This window comes from Rutilus rutilus, assembly GCF_951802725.1.
Source record: "Rutilus rutilus genome assembly, chromosome: 16".
Lineage (NCBI taxonomy): Eukaryota > Metazoa > Chordata > Actinopteri > Cypriniformes > Leuciscidae > Rutilus > Rutilus rutilus.
The window spans coordinates 1875725-1898073 of record NC_140224.1 but is presented as its reverse complement, the minus strand read 5'-3'; the positions used below and the strand labels follow the sequence as shown (position 1 = coordinate 1898073).

Here is a 22349-nt window from a genome sequence, read left to right as displayed (position 1 = left end):
ACACTTTAGGATCCAATTCTCACTATTAACTACGACTTTTGCCTCAATAAACTCATAATTACTGCTTATTAATAGTTATAAGGCAGTTGTTAAGTTTCTGTATTGTAGGATTAAGGGATGTAGAATATGGTCATGCAGATTAATATGTGCTGTGTGAGTTATTAGCAGATGTGTGCTACCTTACTGTCTTCATGGTACACGAAGATGTTCCTGGTGCTGTTGTCCCGGAGGTACGTGATCTGCAGACCGCAGGGGTTCCCGATCTTCGCCGGCTGGAACGCAGCATTCAGAGTCTCGATCCGCATTATAGCCTTCGGTTCTCGAGCCTGCAGACAGAAGACGTGTGTGTGAGAGAGTGTGTGTGTGTGAGTGAGTGTGTGTGTGTGTGTGTGACAGAAGGACAGAACTAACGTCATGTTTGTTGAAGTACTTGAGCGCTCCCTCTCTCTCAGACAGAATGAACTTGCGGCTCAGGAACTGCCCGTTGTCTCGGCCTCGCTTCCACAGATAACCCTCTCTGTACCCTGAAACACACACAAGCGGCAGAAGCGGCAGAGAGCATGAGGCAAGAGTTTCTTTCCACCGACGTTCTTTTGTAGAGTCTATGAATATCTACATCCTTAAAACACTTTTGTAAAACAGGAAGTTGTAGCTTACTGTACATGACCGAAGCTCAAACAGAAGAGGACAAACAAACACATGTTTTTAGTATTTTTGCAGTCACACTTTAGTTTAGGATCCAATTCTCACTATTAACTACGACTTTTGTCTCAATAAACTCATAATTAATGCATATTAATAGTTAGTAATGTAGTTTTTAAGTTTGTGGGGTAGGATTAGGGATGTGCTCATGATCATGCACAATATGTGCTTTATAAGTACTAATAAACAGCCAATATCTATATGCATGATAATAAGCAACTAACTCATAGTGAGAACTGGACCCTAAACTAAAGTGTTGCCTATTTTGCTACACTGTATATATCTGTGTATGTCATTTTTACTAGTAACATACAATTACAAAAGTACTACAATCAGAATGATTGAAAATGTGACAGAAATGTGCACTAGAATAATTGCTAGTATCTAATTATTACGAACTAGTATCTAATGAATAAATACTATTATGCAATAAATAAATACAAGTATCTATTTAATAGGAGTCAGGGTCAATATTAAGATCAATATACATCTATTTTAATGAAGGTTCTCCAAGCGGCAGACAGGCAGGATAAACACAACCACATAACAGAGATCGGACAAAGAGTGAACAGGAGGAACTAAATAGCAAACACAGATGATGTAATTAATAGGACACAGGTGATACAGATCAACTAATGATGGTAACCAGGGAGACAGACTAGTGGCGGGAAACTGAACAAAGGAACATGTGACAAATGACAACTAACTGAGTTTACACGAAGGGAAGACGCAGATATTTCCCAGCGGTTTGGCCTCTCATTTACACAAAAACCCTGTTTTTATCACAGAAAACTATTATTTCTAAAAATTCCGGCCAAAGTGGAGATTTCTGATAACGCCGGTTATGTGTTGCCGTGTCAACTGGGAGAAACAGGGTTTTAGGTTCTCAAACGTCACATTATGCGCCAGAAAATGCGTAACGTCATGTGAGCGCCCTAGGAAGTCGCTCGTGTTATTCGTTGTTGTCGATTCTGAGGATTCTGATTGGCTTGCATGGCTTTATCCTTCTCCCTACACTGCCGCCCATAGGTCTGGCATAGTTATGATGGCGCTCGACGGCGTATTTATGCGGGTTGATGTAAATGACAACTTTTGTGAAAACGATGTTGTCTGCACGATGTTAATATTGAAAACGGAGAGGGGGGGAAATATGTGTTTCTCTAAATACCCGGCTATGTGTAAATGTGGCTAACTGAAAAGTCCATGAACACAGACACAGTGGTGACTATATGTAACGGTCACCAGCTGGAGTGCCCTTGAGAGCCACCAGAGGGCACTCCACACCAGACTATTATCACTCCCTCACAATCTACATTTCCCAGAACTCACTGCCCGGACTCATCATCACTGATTGCATTCACCTGTGTCTCATTACCCTGTTAGTCTCAGCCTATTTATACCATGTTCACTCATTCACTCACTGCGAAGTTTTGTATGTCGTTGCACTGCATTTCCGAGCGTTTTCCCTGGTTTCATGTCTCTTGTTTTTTTTGCCTGTTCCGTGGATTACTCTTTTGCCTCTGACCCTGCCTGTTTTGTTTGTTTGTTTGTTTGTTTGTTTGGACGGCATACCTGTGTTTTGACCTATTGCCTGTATAATGGATTACGTATCTGGATTGCCCCTTAAAGGGATAGTTCACTTTGAAATTAAATTTTGGTATGTTTTAGTTTACCTCAAGGGCATCCAAGATGTAGGTGTCTTTTTTTCCGCAGTAGTTTCAATTTTGATATTTTTAGGTCAAACCGTTCTTGTCTGTCAGTCATTTAATCCAGGTCTATGGTCACTGTCTCAAAGAGCATGCACAGAGTCCAAATTAAAACAATTCCCCGTCGTCCAAATTAAACAATTCCCCATCGTAAGTACACATTGATGGCCTAAGACACGAAACGAGCGGTTTGTGTGAGAAAACGAACAGTATTTATATCGTTTTTACTAGAGATGCACCGATTGATCGGCTGGTGACCGGAATTGGCCGATTTTCACGTGATCGGCCATGACCGGCGACCGGCCGGTCAGTCTGACATATGCCGATTTTATGCCGGTCAAATGCACTTGCACTCGGGCGCCGCATGATTAACCTTTTTGAGCGGTACGGTCTCATATATGGGATTTTTATTTCTGTGCCCCTGAGAGTAACGTTACGGTGCCACATTTAGAATGTTCAGTGACGTCGCATCACTGCCAGATTCAAACTGTGCTTTCGCGCGTTGGCTGGCGCTGGGCCAGAGTCGGACGAGTTCAGCGCTGTCATAGATCACAACTACCGTTAAGCAGTGTTTTCAACCTCATAATGTTTATTTTAAGTTTCAGATATTTAAATACACATAAGCACGAGTAAAACAATACATTTGGAGTTTGTAAAATACACACTGATGTCTGTGGAAGCAGCAATAACAATCTATTCAAATATAATTAGCCGACATGTGTTATTCATATCAGACAAACATAGTGGAAGTAACTATACTCTATTCTTCTCAGTTCACCTGCCACTTTCTTGCATTTATTTCGGGAGAAACTGATGAATTCACGTGCTGTAAATCCGACTGACAGGACAACATTGCGGCGCCCATCTCATGTTATAGATCAAGATTATTTATAAAGGTTTTTAAACGACCAAACACACTCACTTAAACATATTTGAGAATCGGAATATCAGATAGGCTAGTTGATGACATGGTAAGCAAGTTTGTGAATATTTTGAATAAAAAAGGAAAAGCGAAATAAAAGCGACACATCTGTCATACAGTATTATTGTGGCTGCGGTGTATCGCGTGACGCGTCGCCATGGAAACATTAAAGGGAACGTTCGCCTTGAAAAAACTCACTCTGGGGGTGGGGTTGTCAGTTAGAATATTTTAAACTTATGTGTGAAAGGGTTAAAGAAAAGATCGAAAATAAATATTTGTGTGTGCTGTAAAGTGGTTAGAAAAAAATTAAATCGGAATCGGCTAAAATCGGTATCGGCAGGTCAAACTCAATGAAAAATCGGAAATCGGAATCGGCCTAGAAAATTGTAATCGGTGCATCTCTAGTTTTTACCTCTGTACACAGCCGATTGATGGATTTAAAAAGCCTCTCTCTTCCAGGAAAACGGACAGAAAATACTGATGACTCATCCTGCACTTCAGAGATTTCCGTCCAATCAGACGCTCTCTAGAGAGCGAAAGCTTACGGTTGGGGTTTTAAAGACTCATAAGCAATAGTGATAGTAAATCTCGCCTTAGCAAGCACTAATGAGGAGCCGGTCTCCTGATTTTCTCTTTCACAGGCACACACACACACACACACACACACACACACACACACACACACACACACACACACACACACACACACACACACACACACACACACACACACACACACACTCTATTCCTGTCCTCATGAATCATTCACTCTGTATGACCTCATCAGTCGATAACAAGCCTCTCCACGCGACCATCAATAACTCTATTGAGTAGCAGAGGAAACACAGCGCAGACTTCAGACACACACACACACACACGTTACTGTACATTCACCATACTCTATCTATCTATCTATCTATCTATCTATCCATCCATCTCCTCTTGTCTGTGAGCTGGACAGTAACAACATGTGTAACGAAACTTCTAGAGCGTTGATTTAAACTGAGCAGGGAGACGAGAGCGAGAGAGAAAAGAGAAAAGGAGAGAGGAGTGAGTGTGTGTAAGAGAGAGAAGAGAAGAGAAGAGAAGAGAAGAGAAGAGAAGAGAAGAGAAGAGAAGAGAAGAGAAGAGAAGAGAAGAGTGGTGTGCGTGTGCGTGTGCGTGTGCGTGTGCGTGTGTGTGTGTGTGTGAGACATGAGATGGGAGATATAGAGATTATGAGAGAGGCCTTTGATTCTTTATAAAGAACATCTTCTGTTGGAGTCGATCTGCTTTACATTATAACAGAATATGCAAAACATTTGCCATATATTTAAAAAAAATATATAATAAATCCCACATTGTTTACATATAAACTGAATATATGATAAATTAATAAAATATAATATAAATTATGCCAGTGTGTGAGTATTTATATATATATATATATATATAGTAATTTAATTGTATTTTTATTATTTATATTAATTTTATACATAAGTGTTATAGATGTTACATTTATATATATTTGTTGTAATTATTATAATTATGATTACAATAAATATTAGACAAATTTATATTTTATCTGATAGCAAAAATGTTTGTAAATATATAAGGCAGCATTAAATGAATCAAAAGTAAAGACAGTAAAGACATTTATAATGTTACAAATAAATAATGTTTCAGATAAATGCTGTTCTTTTGAACTTTCTATTCATCAAAGATATATAAAATAATAAGGATAAAATAATCCTGAAAAATAAAATGTACCACAATTTCCACAAAAATATGAAGCAGCAACTGTTTTCAACACTGATAATAATCATAAATGTTTCTTGAGCATCAAATCCTCATATTAAAGTGATTTCTGAAGGATCATGTGACACTGAAGACTGGAGTAATGATGCTGAACATTCAGCTTAATAAACTACACTTTAACTGTATATTCACATAGAAAACAGCTGATTTACATTACAATAATATTTCAAATTTTTTACTGTATTTTTAATCAAATAAATGCAGCTTTGGTGAGAAAAAGAGACTTCTTTCAAAAACATTACATATTATATAGAGCATATGAAATGCAATAACACATATTATGAAACATATACTATTTTAATAGTACAATATAATAAATATTGAATCGGTAGACAAAAAATGAAGTGGAAACGAGTGGGAAAGTGGAAACTTTGATTCCAGCCCATAATAGCGATGCCCACAGACTCACACTTCAGACTGCATAGCTACACACATGAGTTTCAGTGTGAGTGTCTGCACAGTGCATCACAGAACATGCATGTGTGTGTGTGTGGATCACAGATGAGATCACTGACAGCCAATGAGATCTCGCTTCCCAATAAACACGCGCGTAACAGGATATTGAATATGATATTGATACTCTCACTGTTAGACGCTTAATGCGCATCTCATGAAGAAGCAAAACCTCTAGAGACGAGAGAGAGGAGAGAACGAGCCTGACCTCATAGAGTTGTGTGTGTGTGTGTGTGTGTGTGTGTGTGAGAGAGAGAGAGAGAGAGAGGAGAGAACGAGCCTGACCTCATAGAGCCAATGAGCCATCATCCACAGCACAGCAGGAGGAGAGAGTGTGTGTGTGTGAGAGAGAGAGAGAGAGAGAGAGAGAGAGAGAGAGAGAGAGAGAGAGAGAGAGAGAGAGAGAGAGAGAGAGAGAGAGAGGGGAGAGAACGAGCCGGACCTCATAGAATCATCATCAACAGCAGGAGGAGTGTGTGTGTGTGTGTGTGTGTGTGTGTGTGTGTGTGTGTGTGTGTGTGTGTGTGTGTGTGTGTGTGTGTGTGTGAGAGAGAGAGTGAGAGATGAGGAAAAAAAGCCTGACCTTATAGTGCCATACACAACACAACAACTAACAGCAGGAAGAGGAAGAGTCTGAGAGTGTGTGTGTGTGTGTGTGAGTGTGTGTGTGTGTGTGTGTGTGTGTGTGTGTGTGTGTGTGTGAGTGAGCGAGTGTGTCTGTGTGTGTGTGTGTGTGTGTGTGTGTGTGTCTGTGTCTGTGTGTGTCTGTGTGTGTGTGTGTGTGTGTGTGTGTGTGTGTGTCTGTGTGTGTGTGTGTGTGTGTGTGTGTGTGTGTGTGTGTGTGTGTGTGTGTGTGTGTGTGTGTGAGAGAGAGAGAGCGTGAGATGAGGAAAAAAAGCCTGACCTTATAGTGCCATCATACACAACACAACAACTAACAGCAGGAAGAGGAAGAGTCTGAGAGTGTGTGTGTGTGTGTGTGTGTGTGTGTGTGTGTGTGTGTGTCTGTGTGTGTTCTCACCTGCTGAATAAGGCTCTTGTCTCTCGATGTGTATAAACTCCTGTCGCTCGTACTTGGCTCTGATCCACTGTTCCCTCAAGATTCTGCAGATGAAAAATATGAATGTGTCAATATTACAGTATATTAAAACCTTAATGTACAAACTGCACACACAGTGAAAGAGAAATGTGTGTTTGGCAGCCGATCCTGAGCTTTTGCTGGTGTAAAGCATTAATTCACAACAACAATACGGTTGTTCCACTTGGTCACCTCAAGCTTTTAGACTTGCTTGATTTCCCTTCATTAATGCGTCTTTGCTTTCTTTCTCAAAGAGGTGGTCAGATTGCTGTTCAGAACAGATTTACTCATCATAGCAATGCACAAAAAAATGCACAAAGTGACCAAGTGTGCACTGAAGAACAATTCAGTGAGAGCAATGAACAATGAACAATTCAAAGAACAATGCATATACAGTGATATATACTTGCACTTCAGAAAATTCTGCTAAATTTCACAAATACTTGCAAAGAAACGCCAAGTGACACAGTGACATTTTGAAGTGGAAAGACTGCAATATTTATTCAGTAAAATACACATTTACAGTTTTGAAATAACAAATCTATAGTGTAAATATTCCCCAAAAAAGTTGTGAAAAGCTTCTCTAATGTTGATTTAGTCTGTTATATTAGATGTTACCAAATGAAGAACTTAAACTGATGTGCATAAAGCCTTTATTCTTTTACTTGTTTTATTGAAGGCATTTTTTCAGCCACGCCTACTACTTCTGTAAAATGGCATATTCCAACATTACGAAAGAGCAGACAATTATTTCAAATAGTCCGAGAGTAAAATAAATCAGGTAATAGTGACTTTAGTTCTTGCAATTGTGGCTTATGTACAGTATTTAAGTGATTTAGTGATTTTATTTCACATTATTGCAAATTTATGTTTCACAACTGTGTTTTTACTGCTAGTGAACTTCACAAAACGTTGAAATAAACATGACATTTTACGTAGAATTTATTTTAAATAAAACAAATCATTGTTTACAGTGTGCATCCTATTAAATAAATATCTTACAGTCAAAGAAATTATTAAAATGTATATATATGTATATTTATTTTGTAAAAAAAACTTTCTTTTTAAGCATAAAACTGAACTTATATGTTTGTAGTTCATGAATGCTTTGAAATACAGACCTGAAGTTTCGGTGTAAAAGAGTGTAAAAGAGTTATAGAAGTTTAAGTTTACTTATTTTATATGCAAAACAGGAAATATTTTGTACTGTAAAATCAAAGGTGATATTACAAAAAATGAGCCGCTAAAAGGCTTTAACGGTCTATTTCACTAACGCAATGTTCAATTTCCAACCGGTTTTCACAGGATGTATTTTGAGAGTTTAAGAATCGAGTTAAATCCTAATGAATGACGATCACTAAAGTGATAAAGAGCCACTGTACAGTTAGCAGACTGCAAGTGAACAGAGGATTTCAGCACGTCGTGAAACAAACGCAACACACAAACAGGAAGGAAGCGAACATCTATATCACTGTACCACATTTTCTCCAGCCATGTGAGAAAACACAGAGTGTGACACTGAAAAACCCCCACAATGATGCTGATGATGTCAGAATGACCACAAGAAACAAACAGCACAAGAGTGTCAAAGCGGTACGCCTGCGAGTGCCCTCGACAGGGACCAGGGCCCTGTGTGTGTGTGTGTGTGTGTGTGTGTGTGAGTGCCCTCGACAGGGACCAGGGCCCTGTGTGTGTGTGTGTGTGTGTGTGTATGAGTGCCCTCGACAGGGACCAGGGCCCTGTGTGTGTGTGTGTGTGTGTGTGTGTGTATGAGTGCCCTCGACAGGGACCAGGGCCCTGTGTGTGTGTGTGTGTGTGTGTGTGTGTGTGTGCCCTCGACAGGGACCAGGGCCCTGTGTGTGTGTGTGTGTGTGTGTGTGTGTGTGTGTGTGCCCTCGACAGGGACCAGGGCCCTGTGTGTGTGTGTGTGTGTGTGTGTGTGTGTGTGTGTGTGAGTGCCCTCGACAGGGACCAGGGCCCTGTGTGTGTGTGTGTGTGTGTGTGTGTGTGAGTGCCCTCGACAGGGACCAGGGCCCTGTGTGTGTGTGTGTGTGTGTGTGTGCCCTCGACAGGGACCAGGGCCCTGTGTGTGTGTGTGTGTGTGTGTGTGTGTGTGTGTGTGTGTGCCCTCGACAGGGACCAGGGCCCTGTGTGTGTGTGTGTGTGTGTGAGTGCCCTCGACAGGGACCAGGGCCCTGTGTGTGTGTGTGTGTGTGTGTGTGTGAGTGCCCTCGACAGGGACCAGGGCCCTGTGTGTATGTGTGTGAGTGTGTGTGTGTGAGTGCCCTCGACAGGGACCAGGGCCCTGTGTGTGTGTGTGTGTGTGTGTGTGAGTGCCCTCGACAGGGACCAGGGCCCTGTGTGTGTGTGTGTGTGCCCTCGACAGGGACCAGGGCCCTGTGTGTGTGTGTGTGTGTGTGTGTGTGTGTGTGTGTGAGTGCCCTCGACAGGGACCAGGGCCCTGTGTGTGTGTGTGTGTGTGCCCTCGACAGGGACCAGGGCCCTGTGTGTGTGTGTGTGTGTGTGTGTGTGTGTGTGTGTGTGTGTGTGTGTGCCCTCGACAGGGACCAGGGCCCTGTGTGTGTGTGTGTGTGTGTGTGTGTGCCCTCGACAGGGACCAGGGCCCTGTGTGTGTGTGTGTGTGTGTGTGTGTGTGTGAGTGCCCTCGACAGGGACCAAGGCCCTGTGTGTGTGTGTGTGTGTGTGTGTGTGTGTGAGTGCCCTCGACAGGGACCAGGGCCCTGTGTGTGTGTGTGTGTGTGTGTGTGTGTGAGTGCCCTCGACAGGGACCAGGGCCCTGTGTGTGTGTGTGTGTGTGTGTGTGTGTGTGTGTGTGTGTGTGTGTGTGTGAGTGCCCTCGACAGGGACCAGGGCGCTATGTGTGTGTGTGTGTGTGTGTGTGAGAGTGCCCTCGACAGGGACCAGGGCCCTATGTGTGTGTGTGTGTGTGTGTGTGTGTGTGTGAGTGCCCTCGACAGGGACCAGGGCCCTGTGTGTGTGTGTGTGTGCCCTCGACAGGGACCAGGGCCCTGTGTGTGTGTGTGTGTGTGTGTGAGTGCCCTCGACAGGGACCAGGGCCCTGTGTGTGTGTGTGTGTGTGCCCTCGACAGGGACCAGGGCCCTGTGTGTGTGTGTGTGTGTGTGTGTGTGTGTGTGCCCTCGACAGGGACCAGGGCCCTGTGTGTGTGTGTGTGTGCCCTCGACAGGGACCAGGGCCCTGTGTGTGTGTGTGTGTGTGTGTGTGTGAGTGCCCTCGACAGGGACCAAGGCCCTGTGTGTGTGTGTGTTTGTGTGTGTGTGTGAGTGCCCTCGACAGGGACCAGGGCCTTGTGTGTGTGTGTGTGTGTGTGTGAGTGCCCTCGACAGGGACCAGGGCCCTGTGTGTGTGTGTGTGTGTGTGTGTGTGTGTGTGTGTGTGAGTGCCCTCGACAGGGACCAGGGCGCTATGTGTGTGTGTGTGTGTGTGTGTGTGTGTGTGTGTGTGTGTGTGTGTGTGTGAGAGTGCCCTCGACAGGGACCAGGGCCCTATGTGTGTGTGTGTGTGTGTGTGTGTGTGTGTGAGTTCCCTCGACAGGGACCAGGGCCCTATGTGTGTGTGTGTGTGTGTGTGTGTGTGTGTGTGTGAGAGTGCCCTCGACAGGGACCAGGGCCCTATGTGTGTGTGTGTGTGTGTGTGTGTGTGTGTGTGTGTGTGTGTGTGCGAGTGCCCTCAACAGGGACCAGGGCCGGTGTGACTGTAGTGTTGGAGTCGTACCTGCAGTCTGTGAGCGAGGGACGGTGATAAAAGGGAGGAACCTGCTGCTCGTATTTGGCCTTCGCTGCTTCATTCCCCACAGAGGAGATAAACTACAGAGAGAGAGAGAGAGAGAGAGAGAGAGAGAGAGAGAGAGAATGAGAGTGAGAGAGAGTGAGTGAGAGAGAGAGAGAGAGAGAGAGAGAGAGAGAGAGAGAGAGAGAGAGAGAGAGAGAGAGAGAGAGAGAGAGAATGCATGCATGATTCACAGGCGCTTTAAAATTAGCTTTCATTTGTTAGCCAGTGTTGGGTGTAACACAGCAAGGTTTGAAATTTACTTTTTCACTCAACGGCCAATTTGGCTACAAAATGTTTTAAGTTACCGGCCATTCAGAACTTCTACTAGCCCAAAAAAGAAATGAACTAGATTAACTATGTCACAGTATATATATATACAATATCACGGATCTTGAATCAGCCTGAAGGGGTTGTATTCGCTATAACAACCGCCTCGCTCTACATTATCCCGCTTATTACATGGCTACCCACAAAATAAATCAATAATTTGACACAAAATATTGATTTAAAAAGGAGTTTATTGATTTAAAAATGATTGTATTGCTTCCGCTAAAGAAAATAGTCCGTTCCGTCTCTACGGTTAGAATCCTGCGTCCATAGCAACGCTCTGTTTATCATGGCAACGGTGTGTTATCATTAGCAGCGTCTGCTATCAAGAAATAACACACCGCATTCTACATCAGAATTCAACCCAGCCATGTAATAAATATATATAAATCCATTGAATTCGCCTCAGAATTAATAACATAATCGCTGCGAGATCCAGTGAGAAACACTCCGATGCGGCGCAGAGTTCTCTGTTATAGATATCAGATCAAACAGCGCTGATGTGGAAACAAGAGAAGCACTTACAGAAGACTTTCAGTCCACAAAGCAGCGACATTCACCATGGGTTCAGGCTAATGTAGTAACTAACCATAACTGTGGTACTGTGACAGAAATAGTCAAACGCTTACAGGTACTACACATCTCTATCCAGCACTTCAAAACTAGAATATCATATATAAATGTTACTTTTAATGTGATGACCAACTCATTTTTTGCTCATCCTTCAAAGATTGTCCTAAAACTAAACATTTTAAGATGTAGGAAAACTCTTATTTAAACACTTATTAAAAAAAAACATATATATATATATATATATATATCATTGTAAACAGTAGGATGCATATTGGCTTATTTCACTCGTTTTGCTTTTTAATTAATATTAAGACATTATGAATGATAATAATTAAAGTTAATTTCATCTACACCCTAAATTAAGCTCAGTGCTTTATCGGATTTCATACACAGATTCCTTATTCAAACAAAATCATCTTTGCTGGACAAAGTCATCCAGCATCTCCTCCCTTCCTCTTTCATCCTCATCCTTTTCAGGATATATCAAAACAGTGCAAAGAACATCAAAAAATAATGTGGGGTGTTAGAAAATAACGTCTTTTCTGTTAACCAAATGCTTTTTAATCTTTGCTATTGCTTCAATGCAAATGAACGAGCGTGCCGTTATTTGTTGCGCAGTGACGTGTGTGTTCAAGAAGGCCAGATCTGAGCAGATTCTGCGCAATACGCTGTAATTAAAGGGATACTTCACCGATTAGCATTAAGCTTTGTGTCAGTAGAAACCCGGTAGTATTTTCGCATGCCCGTGCTTCCCTCCCTCATGTCCCCCTGAGACCAGAGATTTCTGTATTGTGTGTCTGGAAAAAAACCTCCAATGATGCAAAAATCATCATTTATCGTCATCAGAGGCTCTTCTGTCCAGAGGCGAGAGACTCCAGCCAATAGGAGGAGCTCGTCCCGCATGTCTTCAACCCGCCCACAGGGGGATCTCACCATAACACGCCGTCTTTCAGTTTCAGTCGACTAGTAGCCTAGCTGTATCATTTCTCCCGACACTGCCCTCTGTAACCGGGAGGCGTGGCTTGGGCGTGGCCTCGTAGTGCATTCTGGGAGTTGTAGTCTTTCATCCACATGAGCCAAAAATACATTTTCTGGCTTTTCTCAGTCTAGAAGGCACCAGCTTCTAAAATAATTTCACATTTCTACTACATAAATGACCCAATTTAAATACACATTCATCTTTCCAGCGGTGAAATATCCCTTTAATATTTCATGATGATCAGTATTTGCGCTAAATCTGCACGAACTTCCCCAAAGTGAGTAAACATAATAAGTAACACGCCAAATTGGCATTGTTCATTTCAAACCCTGTAACAAATATAAAGTAACATGCATTATGTAATCAGATGTTTTTAACGTAACGAGTAATGCGTTACTTTATAAATGTACTGAGTTACTTTTTCTTTTTTAGTAATGTCCGTTACTTTTCAGTTTAATTAATTTGCTTAAATACTGATTTAAAAAAAAAAACACCTGGAAAAGACGAGTAACACAAAAGTAACGTAAAACACTACAAACTAACTAATACTAGTTACTTGTTTTAGGGAGTATCGCAATATTGTAACGCCTTACTTTTAAAAGTAACTTTCCCGAACACTGGTCTTAAAGGCAGGGTAGGTAGAAATGGTCTAAAAATTTTATTTTTCAAATTTGTTTAAACTTTATGTACATATCAATACATAATTAAAATGTAAGTACTCTGAAAAAGAAAGTATCAAAATCGAGTGTCTGTAGACCTCTCACGACTGTTTTAAAGACATCTCATTATTTCCATTCACTCCACCCCCTCATTTCTGTGCTTCTTCCAAAGCCACGCCCCCAAAACACATGAACGCGCGACTCCGACCGCTGAGCTAGAGGACGCATTATTTACCTGAGACAAGCGGAGGGGAAGGGGCATTTTTTTGCCTGGTTTGCCTTCACTAACTGCATATGCCGGTACTGTAAATTTAGATTGCTCTTTCTCTGCCATTGTTTTGGTATTCCTAGGTTCAGTGCCTTCTTCTTCTTCTTCGATAGATTTTATTGGCAGCTTGCAAACATAGTGCATTACCGCCATCTACTGGACGGAGGTGTGATCAGGTTCCGTGCCTCTCGCACTCCTCAAATCAAACGGTCGCGCGCAAGTGGGCAGGTGCTGTGTGGCAAAAGGGTGGTTGCCATGGTTGCGAGAGAGTGACAGTCGCCTAAGCCAATCCTTTGATTCGTCCCGAATCGAAATAATGAGCTGTGTTTAATACAGATTAAACGGTCTAGAGTCACTTGATTTTTATACTCTTTTTTTCAGAGTTCTTACATTTTAATTATGTATTGATATATATAGAAAGTTTTAACAAATTTGGATCTTTAATTTTTAATAAATCCTACCTACCCTGCCTTTAACATTAGTTCAAGTTCATGCATTATTAAGATCAACAGTTGAATTACTTTTACTTTTACTAACTAACACGAACAAAGGTTAATAATAAATGCTGTAAAAATAGTGCATTAACTGATGTCAACAAATGAGACCTTACAGTAAATATAATATTTTCATATACTCTTCTGACAGATTCTGAAGAACATGCAAATCTCACTGTATAAGTCTATAAAAATGTTTGGCCCGTTTCATCATCGCCCGAGTGAAATGGGATCTGAGCATTAGTAAGCAACCCTAATTATTCAGAACTGTACTAATAGGCGTTTTTTTTAACTGAATGCACCGTTTGCTTGTGCGCCAATCGATCATTCAGCGGTTTGATGGTTCTGTCAATCACGAGTCTGTGAAGATTATCACAAACGTCAGCTCTCTTCAGATTCCCAGGCTCATGTTGTGCACTAATGGCCTTCATCCTCAATCTCTCATGCAGGCCAAGAGCCAGTCAGTCTGTGTGTGTCTGGATTACTGTGTTTCTGAGTAAACCTGCTGTTCCTCACCTCGATTTCTTTATCCTCGAACGCGTCCTGTTGCACGGACTTCACCCGGCTGAGACTGGGAATACCTCTGTGGATGAGTGAACATCCCTGGCACACGAACACTCCGAGAGTCACTGACACCCAGTCCGGCTCTGAGGAACAACAGAGGAACAGCCTTTACAAAAACCTTTACTAATATGAAGTGTTGCAACAACACAAGACTCCACTACTGGAACATCATCACTCGCAAAAATATTTAGGCCTTAAATTATTCTTATTGCATATAAAATTTCGGTATCGCTTTAGTTTAGGGTCCAATTCTCACTATTAACTAGTTGCTTATTATCATGCATATTACTAGGATATTGGCTGTCAGTACTTATAAAGCACATATTAATCTGCATGACCATATTATACATCCCTTAATCCTACAATACTGTACCTAAACTTAACAACTAACTATTAATAAGCAGTAATTATGAGTTTATTGAGGCAAAAGTCGTAGTTAATAGTGAGAATTGGACCCTTAACTAAAGTGTGACCAAAACAAACTAATAAACTTAACGTGATGAATATTTGTCAGTGTGTTTTACATACTCAATAACCAGGTTTATATATTTTATCATCAATAAATCCAATTTGTTTTAATCTCATACGTTTTAACTAACTGAATATTGCTTGTTTCACAGCTAGACATGCTCAAACTCTTTATCTAAATACATTTTACTTTAAACTACTTTAAAAGGTCATTGCTAAAAAGGTAATTTCCCACCATTATTTGTGCACCAATTTGCACAGTAAAAATGATATGATCATTAAGGTGTGACAACACATGTTTTTACATTGCTTTAACTCGTCAAAATACGTTAAGCAATTTTCAACTTTTTTATGTTATACAAGATTCAACTAATTTTTTAAGTCAGTGTAATGTATTAAAGTTGAAATAACTTAAATATCCAAGTTGATTGCACTTAAAAAAAAAAAAAAATCAATGTCGGTTGCACTAATTTTATCCTTGCATATTTTGGATGGTATGCAAATTAGCACACTGACAGACAGTAATGTCATTGCTTTACCATTTACTTTTAAAACATTTATCCATATGCAGTTGTTGGGACCGTTAGTGAAGGCCAAAATACTGAAGACAACAACTGGTTTAAAAGTAGGACTGTGTGTTTCTGTTCCTATCACGGTTAATGCTGAGGTCGAAGAGGCTTTATAAACTGCATGTACAAACCACAGAGGTTACTATAATAATCATACCGTTAGTCTGCGCTGAAATGTCAAACACAAGCGAGCCCACAATAAGAGTGCGACAGAAAGTCACACACCCTGTTTGATCACACACACACACACACACTGACAGACTCTTCACTCAACGGCTCATTTGTGTCGCGATCTGTGTGAGTTTGACACACTTCAGGTGTGAGTGTTGCTAAACGCTGAGCTGTCAACCCTGAAGGCATGAGAGTTTCGGCTGTCGACTGACAAAACAGGCATGAACTGAAAGTCAGGTTTTTTGACTTCTTAAAGTGACACAATCCATGAGAAACTGTGAGTATCACACACACTGCGTAGGATGAAACAGTGCAGTTATTGTTTGAAGGAGAAAGAGGGGCGATTGGAGAGACAGAGAGAAGGAGAGCGAGATACAGAGGCTTGTGACCAAATGAAATGGACTTTGTTTTGTCTTTTACCCACTTTGAGTTCTTGGCTGGCGTGTTATCTGATCGAGGTGTGGCTCTCTGCAACCAGAACACACACTTTTGCGCTCATAAAGTAACTCTTCATGTTACACAACACACACGTGAGCACAAAAGCGCGGATCAATTATTATTCACCGGCATAATTTACTCGTTACAAACCTGCATGACTCTCTTTCTTTCGTGAAACACAAAATTAGACATTTTGAAGAATGTCCAGGTTGCTCTTTTCCCATGCAATTTACTTGCGAGCTTCAAAACGGACACAAACGCACCATAAAAGAGCAACTTTATTCACTATCAATAAACGAGGATCAAAGTTTTTCAAGCCGATGAACAATAAAAAACATTGACAGCCAATCAGAATGAATCCTGCTTTAAGGAGTTGAGCGTTTCAAGATGACAAAACTGCACCGCGCTTATAAACTTGAACGTTGTCGTCATGTCGGTGAGGATGCTAGTATAGAAATTCTTTCAGTTATCTTTATAGTTATCGTTCTCAGTGTGAATCTAATTATGCATCAGATTCATGCATACCACTTTTGTGAACCCGTCAAATGGATCAATGAAATAAACCAGACTGAAAATAATTCCCCATTTCGGTAACACTTTACTTAAAGCCTATATAAGTATTTTTAATGCATTAATTATGCCTTGTTTAATGCATTGTATGATCTCATAAATTATTGTAACCACAGTTTTATAATGCTTTATAGTAATACTATTCACTGTTACACCTTTAGAAAGCATAATGAAACACTTCGATTTCAGATGCAACAAGCAATCTGCGAATATCATAATGCATTTTAACTTTGGTTACAATTATTTATGCAAATTTTTAATGCATTATATACCTTTATATTGCATTATACATAAAGGTTACCAAAATTTCTTCTTTTGTTTTCCACAGAAAAAAAAAGTTTTAATTTTTGGACAAACTAATCTTTGTTTTTATTTATTACAGTCATTGAATTGAACTTCGAATGTGTTTCCCATGATCATTAACTGCACTAAACAAACCTCCAACTGTGTTTTCAACACAGAAAAACACATTTTGGACTGGTTTGTATCTGATCAGTGTCCGGTTGCATGAACCGCTCAGACTAGTCTTACAAGTTAGTCGTGTTATGTTTCATTCTTCAACACTGGTCATACGTCACTTGCATAAAAACGTAGATTGGTTTTGATTCTGAAAAGTAAGACTGATTACCCCGTGACTAACCGCTAGCTGGCCAGACTAGTTATTAAGTCACAGTCTTAACATGATGACTATGTTTATGCAACTGTCCACAGTTCGCGAGTGGAAAGATGTTAAAGCTAGTGTAATGATGGATGATTTGCATGTCTCAGATGGCAGTGCATTGCAACGCTCACTGAGTGAACAAAAGTGAGAAGGCGTATATCGTGTGGTAGACCAGAGATTGAGTGCACTGGGTCAACGGCTATTCGCTGCAAGAAGCGTCTCTCAGACCACTGGTTTCTCAATATAGATTGTATGTGTTGCTGTGAGGCTTCAGTTATTCTGGGTGCATGCCACATTTCTGAAAGATTTGATGTCGTCCTATATAGGGTTAGGGTTAGCGATATATATATATATGTGTTATTGTGCATAAAGGCAAGAAGTGTTTGTGATGTGAGTGCAAGAGAGAGAGAGAGAGATCACAATCAATACAGTCTAACTTGGCAAACAAAAAATTAAATAAATAAAATCAATTATGATTCCTATGACATTTTGACGCTTTTCACAATTTTTGTGAAGTTTATATCGCCCTGTGTTCATACAATGGACCGTAATATTCTTCTCAGTCGTCTATAGTGTGTGTTTCGTCCTCCTTTCGACGCTTTTCGTCCTATCTAAAAGAAAGGGCGTTCTCTGTGAATCTATGCAACTTTTCTTCTACTTCTACTACGTCTATAATGTGGTGTCCCTCAGGGGTCAGTCTTAGGACCCTTGCTGTTTTCACTGTACATGCTTGCCCTGAGCTTTATTTTTCAGAAATACAGCATATCTTATCAGTGTTACGCTGACGATTCACACTTTTATTTTACCAGTGAGCGTAGACAGGAATTGTTACATGTAAATGAACCGAAGTCTGTAAAGCATTTTTGGGTCAACTTCTGTTGTTTTTAAAGGGACGGTTCGGAGTAAAATCAACCTAGGGGATCTTTGCACCCTGACCTCGAGCCAAACTCCCCCCAGAAGCCTTTTTTTTCCCTTGGTTGAACATTATTAAAGTTAGAGCTTATTTAGGGATATCAGCCGAATGTCTTAGTGCAGATCATATGACATATCTGGTAAATTACCGCGCTAATAATTAGGGCTGGGTATTGGCAAGGGCCTCACGATACGATACATATCAGGATACATGGGTCACGATACGATATATCACGATACGATACAATACAATACATATTGCGATATATTGCAATACTTTTTTTTTTTTTATCAAAAATGTAAAAATAAAATAAAAATAGAGCTGAATATACAACTTGTTTTGTACCACCTGGGGTATTCTGGTATGTGTATCACATTATATTGATAACTCAGCAGACAAAAACTTAAATTCCAATTTATTCGCAAAAGGTATTTGCATTGTGTCGAGTGTGTCTGCGTGCACGAGCGACAGTACGCGAGAGACGGAGTGTGTCTGCGGGCGAGAGAGACTGAGAGTGCCCCAGCATTAGTAGCCTAATTGGTACATTATATTATATACTATAAGAGGCATGGAAGTTTGATTAATGGACAGCAATAATCAGTACCATTAATTGAACGTACCATTAATTGAACAGCAATAATCAGTACCATTAATTGAACGTCCATGCCTCTTATATAATAATTATAATATTACTATGTACCAAATAAGCCTACTAATGCTCGGACACCATGACTTGCACTGACAACATCCTGATGTTGGTGAATAAAATTCAGAATCATTGTTATTTGACGCGGTTGTGGTACAGTGTCAGTGATTAGTTATGGAATCTTACTACATACATTCAATCTTATTTAATCCTCCATATGGAAGTTTATGTGCTCGAATTATTTATATTTATTAAACTATAGTTCAAAACAAGACGTTTGTACTGATTATTGTTGTCCATTAATCGAACTTCCATGCCTCTTATATAGTAATTATATTACCATATTTGTACCAATACTAATGCTCGGAAACCCTCGGTCTCTCGCGCGCAGACACACTCGGTCTCTCTCGCGCGCAGTTCACTTCGCTTTTGTCCAGTCCGGCGCCCCATACAACTGGACAGCGAGTCAGCGACAACTACAGCAGCGGCGGAGACTGTTTGACGCACACAGAGGGATTTGATGAATTATTTTATTTTTTTAAATATCGATACTAGAGGTTGAAATATCGATACACTATTGTGAAAAAAATATATTGCGATAGTTAGCTGTATCGATATTTTTGCACAGCCCTACTAATAATGCCCAGAATGGCACTAAACTTCTACAGTAGTACAAATAGGTTCTGTACTCATAAAACGAGGCATTGGAAAGTTTGTAAGTACATCAGGAGTTTATTTAAATAACACTAGCGGCTCATGCTACCGCTAACCCGGACGTCAAGGGTCACTTTCCGAAGTGTTAACAACTTAGTGTTAACTAATAATTGTTGCAAACTGGTGCTACCAACAAAATATTAGTGCATTCCTGGAACTGGGCGTCGTTACACTACATCCTTATGCATCGCTTTCTGCCAGGACTTTTACGTGCTTTTCCCAAACCCCTGAAGTGACGTCGACGTCCGGGTTAGCGGTAGCATTAGCCATCAGACAAGTGTTATTTAAATAAACTCCTGATGTACTTACAAACTTTCCAATGCCTCGTTTTATGAGTACAGAACCTATTTGTGCTACTGTAGAAGTTTGGTACCATTCTGGGCATTATTAGTGGGGTAATTTACCAGATACAGCCTTGGATCCGTTAGCGCCTGCACTAAGACATTCGGCTGATATCCCTAAATAAGCTCTAACTTTAACCAACTTTTCAACCAAGGGGAGAAAAGGCTTCTGGGGGGAGTTTGACTCGAGGTCATGGTGCAAAGATCCCTAGGTTGATTTTACTCCGAACCGTCCCTTTAAATGTGCTATAGAAATAAAGGTTGATAATGCCCTACATATTCTGATAAAGTTTGACATATATATATATATGAGTTTATATAGAGAGCTGGGCAATAATATAGTGATATTTTGTAAGGTTGCTAGGTAGTTTAAAAAGTCCTAATCCTAAGTCTTTATGATATTATGGGATATTTATTTATTTATGCTGTATGATCAGCTAATCACTTAGAAAATGAATAGCATATAGTCTAAGTTTAATATTTAGGGATTTTGGTCAATCCCTAACCCTGAAGGCGTGGTCACGAATACCTCGGCAAAGTTTCGCCCACGAAATCCAGTAATTTCAACAGAAATCCTCACAGTCGGGAGAGTGAAACAGATTCCCATGAAGGCTGCTTTCCTGATGGACAGTTTCTTTGTGTTGTCAATTTCATTGAGATTTCGCCACACCTCATCACACTAACCCTTGCCGGCTTCAGCTCAAGGCACAGTTTGAATGTTCTCTATTTTAAGGAATTGTATTTACTATTTCACAATGATGTCTGTGAAAACCCTCCCATGATGCTCTCTGTCTGTCAAACTGAGCCAGACTTGAAGCCATTTAGTTTGATGTAATAACAGAAAGAACCAGTTTCCGACATCAGGGTAAATATTAACTAAAACTGAAACCATAAAAAAACATTTTCATTACTTGAATTGAAATAATTATTTAAAAAACAACTTGTAACCTTTCAAGTAGTTGCCAAAACAACGTTTCTCAGTTTTGTTTAATTTAAGCTGAAGTATTAAAATAACTTAAAATACTTCAAATTTAAAATTAATTTTAAAAACTGATGAAAATGGCAAAAACACACAACAAAATTACTTAAATTACAAAAAATCAAAAGAGAATATATATATATAACATTGCTATTATCATTAACTAAAACTAGATTTTTATTACTTAAAATAAAATAAACATCAATTTAAATAAAAGTTGTTAAAAATTAAAAATAAAACAAAAAAGATAAAATATCAAAAATAAAAATGAAAAATGAAAATATAAAAATAAAATCTAATCCATAATATTAACAAAAACTTGTATATTAGTGATACTTGCTGTCAAATCGATTTATCGCATCTAACATACAAGTTTGTAAATATGTGTGTGTATACATATGTATAAACTGTATACTCTCACACACACATATATATATATATAGTATATATGAGCATGAGTTGTTTTTAGCGCTGTCAAATCGATGAATCACATCTAACATAAAAGTAAAAAAAATAAAATATTTTTTTTTACTTTTATGTTCGATGTGATTCATCGATTTGACAACACTAACAATAACTCATGCCCATGTGCATCTGTAGGGGTTTTGGGGGAAATCTGTCTTCCATCACTCAACACACGCCTGCTTACAAACACACATAACGAAAGTGAGGAAAACAGAAGTGTGGAGGCTGTCGTCTACCTTTCACCCTATTCATCCTGAATCATCTGAAGTGTGTGTGTGTGTGTGCCATGTGTCATTCGCTGGTGTGTGTGATGCTGTTTTCCTCCGGCCTGCAGTCGTAATACAGTCACACAACGGGCTGACATCCAACGCTGGGCAGAAATCCCAGAACTCTCTTGTGAGAGTCACCGTATTATTACTGCTTTAATAGGACAGTGTGTATGTAAGCCTGTGCGTTTGTGTGTGTGATACTGTACTGAAAAGCTGCAATGCAGAGAAATATGTACAGTATGACACTGTATCTGAAGGCATTGAGATCATTAATATTAGGAAATCTATTTTTTCACCCAAAAAGCGGCCAAATATATGAGCTGTGCAGGTATAGACCTGAGAATAGAGCTGAGTCACCCTCTCTCTGTGTGACTCACACACACACACACACACACGCGCACGCACACTCAGGTTTGTTTTGCTATACTTGTGAGGACAATCCAAAGGCGTAATGGTTTTTATACTGTTCAAACTATATATTCTATCCCCCTACACTAACCCTCCCCCCCAACACACACACACACACACACACACAAACCCGACCCCTAAACTACCCATCACACACACACATACACACACACACACGCACACACAAACCCGACCCCTAAACCTACCCATCACACACACACACACACACACACACACACACACACACTAACCCGACCCCTAAACCTACCCATCACACACACACACACACACACTAACCCGACCCCTAAACCAACCCATCACACACACACACACACACACACACACACACACTAACCCGACCCCTAAACCAACCCATCACACACACACACACACACACACACACA

At 40.3% G+C, this 22349-nt stretch overlaps 1 protein-coding gene across 1 annotated transcript in view; it reads right to left on the bottom strand.

The window, feature by feature from the left end:
- LOC311305628 (arf-GAP with dual PH domain-containing protein 1) overlaps positions 1-22349 on the bottom strand; it is a 34030-nt gene that overhangs the window by 6942 nt on the left and 4739 nt on the right. The window contains exons 2-6 of the mRNA XM_084433432.1: positions 14286-14416; positions 10413-10504; positions 6602-6684; positions 412-524; positions 180-326 (exon numbers count right to left, since the gene is read on the bottom strand). Coding sequence (XP_084289558.1) covers positions 180-326; positions 412-524; positions 6602-6684; positions 10413-10504; positions 14286-14416 — 566 coding nt within the window. The remainder of the gene's footprint in view (positions 1-179; positions 327-411; positions 525-6601; positions 6685-10412; positions 10505-14285; positions 14417-22349) is intronic.